The sequence below is a fragment of the Leptonychotes weddellii genome, unplaced genomic scaffold (genome assembly GCF_054177405.1).
Source record: "Leptonychotes weddellii isolate Sample4059 unplaced genomic scaffold, ASM5417740v2 HiC_scaffold_3903, whole genome shotgun sequence".
Lineage (NCBI taxonomy): Eukaryota > Metazoa > Chordata > Mammalia > Carnivora > Phocidae > Leptonychotes > Leptonychotes weddellii.
Genome location: NW_027994784.1, coordinates 1 through 12,166, shown reverse-complemented (window position 1 = coordinate 12,166; position 12,166 = coordinate 1). Strand labels below are relative to the sequence as shown.

At 44.0% G+C, this 12,166-nt stretch overlaps 1 protein-coding gene across 1 annotated transcript; it reads left to right on the top strand.

Annotated features, from left to right (window-relative positions):
* Positions 1 to 3,798: 3,798 nt before the first annotated feature.
* LOC102727482 (olfactory receptor 2V1-like) lies at positions 3,799 to 6,856 on the top strand. The gene is given in 3 exon segments (XM_081810829.1): positions 3,799 to 3,806; positions 5,476 to 5,497; positions 5,984 to 6,856. Coding segments are annotated over 3 exon segments (903 nt in total).
* Positions 6,857 to 12,166: the final 5,310 nt, after the last annotated feature.

Below are 12,166 nucleotides of genomic sequence, written 5' to 3'. Positions count from 1 at the left end.
GCCTTTAGGACATGAATGTTTGTTTGATTCCCCAGATTAGGGAAGTTCTCAGCTACAGTTTGCTCAAATATATCTTCTAGTCCTCTCTCTCTCCACCCCCTCGGGGATCCCAATAATTCTGACATTGGAACGCTTCATGGTGTCACTTATTTCTCTGATTCTATTTTCATGGATTTTGAGTTGTTTTTCCCTGGCCTCCTCTTTTTCCTTCTTGTCTATTAATTGGTCTTCTAGATCACTAATTCGTTCTGCTTCGTTTACCCTAGCTGTTAGATTATCTAGATTGGATTTGATCTCATTGATAGCATTTTTAAGTTCTGCCAGTTCCGCTTTCATTTCTGCCCTTAAAGACTCTATGTTGCCATTAATCAATTTCTCCATTCTAGCTATTGTCTTCACAATTGCTACCCTGAATTCCATCTTCGTCATCTTGGTTATATCTGTATCCATTTGTAAATCTGTGGCAAAAGTCAGTCTCTGATTATTTCCTATTTTGGGGGTTCCTCCTCCTAGTCATTTTGTTGAGGGGTGGTTGAAGGATGTACAGAGTCCAAATTATTGACCAGAACCCAAGCAAGATGCACCTGTTTTCTTGGGACCTTAGGGTTGTTGGCCTCTTGTTCTCCCAGCCTGTCTTCTAGGGAACGGGCCTGCCACATTGTTACTCAGGCAACCCTGTTTGGGCAGAGTTGCCCTGCCCCCTGTATGGGGGGTGGGGAATGGGCTCAGTGAAAACCGTTTTTTGGGGGCTTTTGTTTTTCTGGTGGCTCTCCTGGCAGCTTTCCACGTCTCTTCTGAGAGTCCAAGCAGAAGAGATCATTTCCAACCCTCTCCCTCAGAGCAGAGAGATCGCAGTCTGGTCTTCAGTGAGCTCTTCAGGCCACACTATCTCCGTTTCTGTCTGTGCTGCTATAAACTGCAGTGTCCTGGGTTGTGCACCCCTCAGCAGTGCGCCCAGTCTTCACCTCCAGGTCAGGGCATGCCTCTGTCCTTTATGCTTCTAAAAATGCCAGCCACCCCCAGTTCATACACACAGCCCCGCCGCTCAGGGTTTCAGTCTGGGGGGTGGGGGTGCTGCCCTAAAGTCCTTTCCCTGCCTCTACTGGTCTGTGAATCTGTGCCCGGTCCCCAGCTCTGTCCCCAGCTTGGGAGTCTATTGCTCACTGGCAGTGCAGGATCCCCACGGCTCTCTTCCCCTTCTGTTTATCTTTTGATATGTGCCCACGGAATCAATACTCCACACTTCATACCTCAAAACCAACTGCCTGCGATGTTCTGTTTGTAGAGATCCAGATCTATCTTCTTACATCTCAGGCTGATTTCATGGGTGTTCAGAGTGGTCTGGTAGATATCCAGCTAAATTCTGGAGAGCATTTGGAATAGGGTCCCCTACTCTTCCGCCATCTTTTCCTCTTGAATTACTATATTGTTATCTGAAAATAATGTTACACTGTATGTTAGCTAACTTAAATTTAAAAACTTGAAAAAAAAAAACTGATTCAGGTCCAGAATTGTATGCAGTGCTCTTAATGCCCCACCCATTAGGTCTAGGCATTCATGGTTGCTTTGTACAACAACAAATCTTACTACAAACACCTTGACTCTATGCCTGAATGCCTTCTCTGGACAGGATGTGGAGTTAGCCAGTGGTGCTGGGGTATTGATATGCCTGAGTGCAGACTACAACCTATTCACCCAACTGTTGGTAGAGGAATGACCCAGCTTCTGTGTCTCTTGAGTTGGGCTCTGTGAACAACTTGCAAGCATGTCCTGCATGCTCCCTGAAGTCCCCACAGGACTGAGCCCCACTTGTCCATAATAGTGACCCTGTATCAGCCTTTACCATTCATGTGTAACTCCCCACTTTTCTCTACATGCTTTCTGGGTCACCTCTCAAATATAATACTTGCTTAGATGCTTAGCACCAGCTATGCCAAATTAAGACAACTGGTGATGGTTGGGATGTGTAGAACTCTCTTCTCTTCTACTGATATTAATAACCTAATAGATATTAAGAGAATTGGGAGAGAAAAGTAGAAAGATCAGCAAGACTAAAAATGAATAAAAACTTAAATTAATTTTAAAAAGAGGAAGGCCTGTTTCACAACCAAGGCAGAGAGAAAAGCACAAAGAGATGCATTATCTTGCATGATTCTGAACACTTTCCTGGGATATATAAGTGATAACAAGGTTGAAAAGGAAAGAGAAAATTGGTGAACCCTGGAATTTTATATCTTGCTGCCCATAGGCCAATCTCATCCTTGATGGGATGCTATCAACTTTCTCAAAGTGCACAGAAAAGCCACAGATGTCTAGTCCCCACTGCAGGTGGGCCTGGAATCCCTTCCATCTTCTTTGGTTTAGATTTCACCTATGAGTTGCTCTATCAGATGAACTTGATGTTGAATGAGCCAACCTCTTTGAGCCAGATCCTCCCCCACTGGAAGTAGGAATGAGCAGAAGATGAGCAACACAACCCTATGCCAACCTGAGACCTCAGAGCAGAGCAAGGTAGCTGAGAAGCCATTTACTGATTTCCTAAGGAAAGTGGGTAAAATGGACAGCACAGTGCATCAGGGAGCTTCATCTCAAGGATGAATCTGAGCTCTTTCCTCTGATTCCTCTCTCAGAAGACATAGATGAGAATTGAAAGACAGCCAAGGGCACCCTTTAACACGGTCTTAATTGAGATAATAGGCTGGGTCATCTAATCATCCTCTCAATGCTTCTCAAGCTTTTCCAGGGCAAAATAACCACCCGCTAGATATTCCTCAATAATGTAGATTCCAAGTTCCTACTTCCAAGGATGAGAAGTCAGTCAGTCACATTTATAGGTGCTGAGAGACTAAATAACAGACAGATCATGGATGGATCATGGTGCAAAAATACAACTCTGACCCACAAACTGCAGCAATCTGCCCAGGAACCAACCACCTTACTTATGATAAACAGTTCAGGAAGCCAGCTGCCACCAGTCCAACTTGGAAGAAGTCAGATCGCTAAGTTTAGTAACAATCTAGGAAGCTAAACAATAATTTCTGTAGTGGTAGTCCCCAAATTAACAATTTTGGTTAATAACAGACAGCTTTCCTAAATTTTGTTCCCACTTGCAATTTAGGACAAACCAGAGAAATCTGAATACGGACCCCAAACCAATCCCCCTGCTTTCAGTTAGCCTACCTCCAGCTTCTCCATGCCAACAGCCTCCAAGCAGAGCAAAACTGAAGCTTCTCTTTTTTCTACTCTAAAGCTTTCCCTACTTTATCTGCCATTGAGACTCTGCCAAAATAAAATTTGAGTGCCTGACTGCCTTGCTATAGCAAGCTTTGAATAAATAGCCGTTTCTTTACTCATCTGGGTGGTCTTCTTTTATTTTCACAGTGCTCAGTAATTATTTGTTGAATGAGCAATAAATAATAATTAAATACAAAAAAGTATAAGACATCAATTGCATACAAGTTTCACAGAATGACTGACCAGGCTCCACTTCCTGTCTTGCATGATGAAACGTTCAGATTGTAGTTTATTTTTTATTTTTTTAAAAAGATTTTATTTATTTATTTATTTGACAGAGAGAGACACAGCAAGAGAGGGAACACAAGCAGGGGAATTGGGAGAGGGAGAAGCAGGCTTCCCATCTAGCAGGGAGCCTGATGTGGAGCTCGATCCCAGGACCCTGGGATCATGACCTGGGCCGAAGGCAGATGCTTAACGACTGAGCTACCCAGGCACCCCCCAGATTGTAGTTTAGATATTCAGTAGTGATCCTCTGTGGTGATCATGTTCTCTCCCAGGCCCATGGACAGGTAAGTGTAAAGACTCTGAGAGAAGTGTGGATGGATATGTCAGGGGATATCCCATGGGTGCCCTCTTCCTTTCTTTAGGTGAAATCTGGGGTGTTTTTCAGAATCAGGGCTATGGGGAATGAACTTTGTCCTGAATTCAATTCATTAGTTTTTGCTTCTTCCTTGGTGTGGAGCTTCTATTCCCTCAGCTCATTTTGAGCTGGGTAGGGTGCCCTGAGACATCTGTTCTGCAATAGAGATATAAACCTGGGACATGAGTGCATCATCAGTTTTATGAGAAACAGGAGAATATCTTGGGCAGTTAGCTCCATAAATTCTTCTTTGGGGCCTTGGAGTTGGGACAAGAGTGTGTGTAAGAGCCTTTCCCAGGCCACCATTTGCTCACACATTGCCCTGAGGCTTAGACCTTTGCATGCTTCTTGGGTCTGGCCCGTCTCTGCTGAGATTCACAGGGTGGAGCAGAAGGTGAAGTCTGGTGAGCTGAATGGGGTTGGGAAGTGCTGAAGGGGGTGAGGGAAGACCTGACAGATGAGAGACTAAAAGTGACTGGGAAGTGGGAGAAGTTTGTCCAACTTCAGGTTTCAACCTAGAGAGTCAGACTGCACACAAAGATACCTCCTTGCTGTCAAGAGACAAAGGTTCTTGACATCAGAGACCAGATGGTAATCCTACTTTTCTTGGGCAAAATTATCATCGTTTATCCATTCTCTAGTCTCTGGATTAGACCACTTTATTGTCCAAGTAGTAGAGTGGTGGATGGTTGAGATATGTCCTGAGAGGCATCATGAGAATTTTCATGATGCATTTAGCAACAACATTTAGTTCTGTTGCAGTACCTGCATGGGTAAACTTCATTAAAATCTAAATAGAAAAAAAATGAATGAATAAAACTAAATAAATAAATAAAATCAAAATCTCCTCCTAACCTAGAAAACCTCTCCACAAAGTCACAAGAGAGAGGAAACAGTTTTATTTATTTATTTATTTAAAAGATTTTATTTATTTATTTGAGAGAGAGTGCTAGTGAAAGCACAGGTGGAGTGGAGTGGAGTGGAGGGGCAGAGGGAGAGGGAGAGAAGACTCCCGGCTGAGCAGGGAGCCTGATGCAGGGCTTGGTCCCAGGACAATGAAATCATGACCTGAGCCAAAGGCAGATTCTGAACTGACTGAGTCACCCAGGCACCCAACAGTTTTATTTTTGAACAAGTATTAAACCAGAGGGTGAGGTGCATCACAGGTGACTTGCTGAGAGCCTGCAAAACAGAAGGAATCTGACCCTTTTATAGTCAGGCAGTGACAACACATTACATGTATGCTTTTGAGATAAACAAGAACTAGTCTTCAAGTAAGAGGATTTGACAGTACCATTTGTCACACACAAATGACAGTACATTTGTAATGGGGGTGGCGATCTGTGTTAGTTAATTGGCTTTATCCAAAGGGGAAAAAAACTTTTCACAGTTTATGGCAAGAGGTAGTTTTGCCACTTAGAGCAAGGTGCCTGGGGAAGTTAGGGTCCCCCTCTGCCACAGAGCCTGGGAGATAAGGGCGCTACCTTCCTTGATGATTACATTTCCAAGAGATGGATCCCAAGTCCTTGAGAAAGACATTTCTGGGTCAGAACTCTGGCAAGAAGCTTACTTAGCCTTTAACAGGTTTAAACACCTAGGAGCAACAAGGAGCTTACAATGGTAAGTTTTCTAAAGCAAATTCTCTGAGAAAGGAGGGGGGAGTCACTTCTCTTTTTTAAAATTTGCATTTGTCCTTACACCTCTCACTCCCTTTCTCTCCTCCTTTCTCTTTCTTGTCCCTCAATTCTTCACCTCCCCTCTTAAGTCTCTGTCCTACTTCTACAGCTATTCACCTTCCATTTATGCCCTTTCTCTCTATCCCTTCCATTCTCTGGCTCCCTGGTGTCTTAGAGAAGTAAGGATCAAATCTTACTGACAACTTTCTGAGGGCAGCTGAGAAAAAAAAAAGGATTTTCACTGCAGGAGGAAAGGGTGGGGCCATGTCAGAGGGCTGGGCTCTGTCTTTTAGAAGAAACAGGAGATGGGTATTTGGAGATGCCATGTTTCATTTGTTTGCTCCTTTGTTTTTTCTCAGGGTCTCAGCCATGGAGCTCTGGAATCACACCTCCCTATCAGACTTCATCCTTTTTGGGCCTGTTCAGCTAGTCAACATATGATTTATTTCCTTTTTCCCCTGTCCTTCTGGCCTCTGCTGTGGCCCTACTTGGCAACATCCTCTTCCTCCTGCTCATCCAGGCCAACAGGCAACTGCACACCCCAATGTAGTTTTTCCTCAGCCAGCTCTCCATTATGGATCTGATCATGATGGGCACAGTGGTGTCCAAGATGGCAGCCAATCTTCTGTCAGGCCGTAAATTCATCTCTTGGGGTGCCTGTGCCACTCAGATCTTCCTAGTGGTCATGGTCGGAGGAGCAGAGTGCTTCCTCTTGGCAGTCATGCCCTATGACCGGCATGTGGCAGTCTGCCACCCTCTGCAGTACCCTGTGCTCATGAACCGGAAGGCTTGCACTCTCCTGGCCCTGGCATCCTGGATGGGAGGGATGTCTGATAGTGTGATTGATGTGCTTGTGGTCTTCAGTTTCCCCTACTGTGGCTCTCTGGAGGTGGATCACTTCTTCTGTGAGGTCCCTGCCCTGCTGCGTCTCTCCTGTGCTGACACCTCACTCTTTGAGGATCTCATCTATGCTTGCTGTGTGGTCATGCTGCTGCTGCCCCTTGTGGTCATTGTGGCTTCCTATACCCGGATCCTCACAGCTGTCATTAGGATGCCCTCCACAGAAGGGAAACAGAAGGCTCTGACAACTTGCTCCGCCCACCTGGCTCTTTTGGGCCTATACTATGGAGGAGCCATGTTTATCTACATGCAGTGGGCCTCCAGTAGGACACCAGTGGGAGACCAAGCAACCTCCATTTTCTACACCATCCTCACTCCAATGTTCAACCCACTCATTTACAGCCTGAGGAACAGGGAGGTAACAAGGGCCCTGAAGAAGGTGCTGGAGAGATGGGGAGTGTAGGTAGGCATGCTTGCCCTTCTCAGGCTTCCTGTCTTGGTCTGCCCCTCCTCTGCAAGCTCAGATTCTCTTGTGGCTCCTCTTCTTCTGTACTCATTGGGCCTCTCTGGCTGGTTGGGGCAAGCCTGTGAGCTGAGTAATCAGAAAACCATTCAGATGGAAGATAGCAGGGTAAGAGATGGTACATGACCAGCTACATAATGAATCTTTCCCCACATTGAGCACCACAATTTCCATGGACTGAAGGCCCACAGATGCATTAGTTACATTCTCCCTAGGGTTGGTAGGGAAAGTCTTTATTCTAAGTTGCATGTTGAAAGTGAGAGAGGAGGGGAACCAATTCAGAACTCATTTGTGCACTGAAATGTGGTACATGATGCTAGAATCTAGCATAGAGGAGCTGTGCTACCTTGGGCAAGGTTATTTCTCTCTCTACACTTCCATTTATTATCTGTACCATCATAGCTACCAGTAAAGTAAGTCCAACATTTCTGGCACTAATTACTTATTAATTACTTACTGAAATACAAACTCCATTTCCATGTATCTTATGTTATTAAGCAACATAAAGACTTCTGTGCCTTCTTGCAATTGTGCTTTACATACAAGTATTAAAGTGTAAAATCTCAAAGAAAAATGGCTGGAACATTTTGTAGTCTACCACTTATGCTGACAGGAGCACACTGTAGAAAGTACAGAGGATACAAACATGTCACTCCATGCAAAGAAGGAACTTTGGGATCAGAGTGATTCTTGATCATTGAGACTAAAGGTGGAATAGGAGTGAGGTGTGAGAACACTCTGGCAGGAACTGGTTTCTATAGTTTCCATCATAGGGGCTCTGGAGGGATTTAGGAAATAATCTCTTGATCCATGTCTTCTGCAAAGATATTCTTGAATGGGGCCAAACATCTTCCCTCCATCACTCATTCACACTGCTCTCAAGAGACCTGCGTTCACTTCCTGAGAGTCCGTGGGGGTGCACAAAGAATGGTGAGGGAGAGGACATGGTAAGTCTTGGGAGGGTCCGGCCACAGATACAAAGTGTTCCAGGCAGATGGGACAGTATTCTTGAGCAGAGAGCCAGGGATAAAGCTAAAGAGCACTGACGGAGGGAATGGGGTCCACATTGCCTAGGCCCTGGTAGGTCAGTGTAAGATGGTAGGACTTTGAGCAGAGGGGAAATATGATCTGCCTTAGGGTTTCATAGAATCACTGTGCCTTTTGTGTAAGGTCCATAGTGATGCTCATATAATAAGTCAGGTGAGAAATGATGGTGCTTGGATGAGGGTAGAAATAAAGGAGGTGGCAGAAGTTGACAGGTTTTGGATATAATTTGAAGGTCAAGCCAACAGAATTTTCTGCCTTACTGGAGCTGAAGATTTTGTTAGTTCACAAGGTTTTATGAGGGATAAAATGAGAAATTACATTTAACTTGTTTGGCACTCTGAGCTCTTTGTTAGCTCCTTTTATTAAAATGCATGTGTGGGCACCTGGGTCGTTCAGTCCGTTAAGCATCTGACTTCTGCTCAGGTCAATATCCCAGGATCCTGGGATGGAGTGCCCCTTGGGCTCCCTGTTCAGTAGGGAGTCTGCTTCTCCCTCTGCCCAGCCCCTGCTCCTGCTCTCCTTCTCTTTCTCTCACAAAAATATGTAAATAAAATCTTAAAAAAAATAAAATGCCCATAGGCTTCAGTAATTAATCCTTTTCTTAAAAATGATATACAACTGTATGCCATTTTAAGGAAGCAAATTTTCAAGTAGTTGTCTAGTTTCAGTGCATTATAGAGTGGATGTCTTACAAACCATCATAAGTGTTGCCCAATATTCATTCCTGCACCTTCCCTGGGTCCTGTCTAGATTGGGGACTGCTCAGCCCAGCTCCATGTGGAGCACTGCCCACCCCTCTGGGTCCACCCAGAGTTTCAACATCATTCCCATTTTCAAGGAGGTGGAACCCCACAGCCCCACAGTCCCCTCCTCAGGACCCAAAGCTGTGTAGCCTTGGCTTCTCCATCCTCCCTATTATTCACAGTTGTAAGTCTTCTGGGGCATAGGAACGCCCCCCCCAGGTTAATTCCCACATCCTTAGGGATTTCAGGGGAGGAGGTAGGCAGGTGGGCACCACCAGGTACCTCAATCCCAAGACCAGACCTCCAGCGTGTCTGCCAGACAGATGGTAAATGAGGGTGACGTCTGTGCTTGGGGGCTGCCTATCTCCTGGAAGCTCAGGAACAACTTCTCCAATGCCACAGCCATGCATGGGTAGGAATTCTTCTAGCAGGAGGTCCTCGCCTGCCTGACTGTGAAGGTCAACCCGGGACAGGGTGGGGACCCAGGGCAGGGACATGGCACCTCCTCCATGGGTCCAGAGCTCAGCCCTGTGCATAGGGTCTGCGGGCTTCAAGCTCTGCTGTCTTCCACTGGAACCGAGGCTACAGCTTTGTCAAAGTGTGGTAGCCCTAGAAGCAGAGAGGTTTGTGTGTTTATCTGTGGGAGATTAGGGGTGATTAGTGCATCAAGTAGCTTCCAGGTGCCAAGTACCATGGGAAATTCCCCAATATCCCTGGTCTACCTGCTGTGGCATCTGTCTCAGCTCTGGAGAAGTGATGACCAAGGCACAGGAGCGGCATGAGTTACAGTTTTCTCTTATCCCATTTCCTTTTCTCCTGGTGCTCCAAGCAGACTTCTGGACCCCATTCTCCTATTATACTTGGTGGTTTTGCAGTTTGAATGTGACATACCTGGGTGTTTTTTGTTTGGTTGGTTTTGGTTTCTTGCACTTATTCCATGTAGTACTCTCTGGTCCTCCCTGATGGCTGCTTTTTTGGTATCTGACACTAATTTAGGGAAATTCTCCTGTCATTACTGCCTCAGTTGTTTCTTCTGTCTCTCTTCTCCTGCTGGTATTCACCTTACACACTTGTTACACCTTTGCAGTTGTCTCACAATCCTTGGATATTCTGTTCCTTCTTTCCCTATTTTTTTCTCTTTTCTTTTCAGTTTTCAAAGTTTCTGTTGTCGTATACTCAGGTTCAGAGATTCTTTCTCCATCTGTGTCCAGAGGGGACTGGGATCTTAAAGCTCCAGGGCTGGACATCTGGGTGTGGCCATTTTTATATTCATCCTCTAGAGAATGGAAAGCCTTCAGGGAACAAAAGCCACATAGAGCAACCCGAAGCAGCTTACACTGAGCCCAGCCCCCTGGCAAAGGTCGGTGCAACTCCAACCAGGCAAAGACACCTGAGAATCAGTGCAGCAGGCCCCTCCCCCAGAAGGTCAGCTGGAAGAACAGGTGAACACCAAGTTTATGGAGCATGCAGGACTGCAAAACTCCAGCTCTAGGGGAAAATATTATATAGAATTTAAGGTTTTTTCTCATGATTTGTTTATCTTTCAGTTTAAAATTTTCCTTTTCTTGTTTTTAATTTTTCCTTTTCAACTAGTTTCTTATTGTGTCAACTCTTTGTTTTTAAGTTTTCTTTTAACTTTCATTTTTTACATTTATATTTTATAGATATATTCTCCATTTTTGGCCTCCTTTCACTGTATTCAATTTTATTTTTTGTATATATGTAAGTTTTGCTTTCTTTATAATCTGGAGATTTAGTGTCTTCTGACAAAAAGACCAAAATACACCCAGGGCTAAGTGTATCACCCTGTTTTGACCACCTTGGAGATTATATTCTCCCCCCACCCCTTTTTGTCTTTTTCTTTTCTTTTTAGTTTCTGCCCTCTTAGGATTTGTCTAGTGTGTATTTTGCTTGAGTCATGGTTGATATTTTTTTATTTTGTTCTCTTGCTTGCCCATTCTTCTCTGGACAAACTGACTAGAAGGAGGAATTCACAACAAAAGAAAGAATCAGAAGTAATACTCTCTGCCACAGATCTAATCCATATGGATATAAATAAAATGTCAGAGCTGGAATTCAGGATAATGATTATAAAGTTACTAGCTGGGCTTGAAAAAAACATAAAAGACACCAGAGAATTTCTTAGTGCCAAAATTAAAAATGCTTTAACTGAGATATAGTCTAAATTGGATGCTCTAAGAGCTAGGGTAAATGAGGCAGAAGAGAGAGTCAGAGACATGGAAGACAAGTTGATGGAAAGGAAGGAAGCTGAGGAAAAGTGAGAAAAACAACTAATGGACCATGAGGGGATGCTTCGAGAAATCAGTGATACCATAAAGCGAAACAATATTAGAATTCTTGGGGTCATAAAGAAGAAGAAAGAGAGAGGGGGACAGAAGGTATATTTGAGCAAATCAAAGCTGAGAATTTCCCTAATCTGGGGAAGGAAACAGGCATACAAGTCCAAGAGGTAGAGAGGACCCCTCTCAAAATCAATAAAAATAGATCAATACTCTGGTATATTATAATGAAGCTTGCAAATTTCAGAGATAAAGAGAAAATCCTGAAAGCAGCTCGAGAGAAGAGTTTCTTAACCAACAATTGTAGGTTACCATTCAGTTATCCTTCCCTTTCCCTATGATCCTCTGCACTGTTTCTTATATTCCACATATGAGTGACACCATGTGATAATTGTCTTTCTCTGATTGACTTACTTTGCTCAGCATAATACCCTCCAGTTCCATCCACATCAATATAAATGGCAAGTATTCATCCTTTCTGATGGCTGAGTAGTATTCCATTGTGTATATAAAACATCTTCTTTATCCCCTCATCTGTTGATGGATATCTAGGCCTTTTCCATAGTTTGCTGTTGTGGACATTGCTGCTATAAACATTGGGGTGCACGTGCCCCTTCAAATCACTGCATTTGTATCTTTGTGGTAAATATAGTACTGCAATTGCTGGGTCAGAGGTTAGCTCTGTTTTTAACTTCTTGAGGAACCTCTATACTGTTTTCCAGAGTCACTGTACCAGCTTGCATTCCCACTAACAGTGTAAGAGGATTCCCCTTTCTCCGCATCCTCACCAGAATTTGTTGTTTCCTGACATGTCAATTTTAGCCAGTCTGACCTGTGTGAGGTTGTATCTCATTGTGGTTTCAATTTGTATTACCCTGATGCCAAGTGATGTGGAGCATTTTTACATGTCTGTTAGTCTTTTGACTGTCTTTTTCGGAGAAATGTTTGTTCATGTCTTCTGCCCTTTTATAGATGGGATTCTTTGTTTTTTGGGTGTTGAGTTTGAGAAGTTCTTTATGGATCTTGGATACTAGTCCTTTATCTGATATGTCATTTGCAAGTATCATCTCCCATTCCATTGGTTGCCTTTTAGTTTTGTTGACTGTTTCCTTTGCTGTGAAAAAGCTTTTTATCTTGATGAAGTCCCAATAGTTCATTTT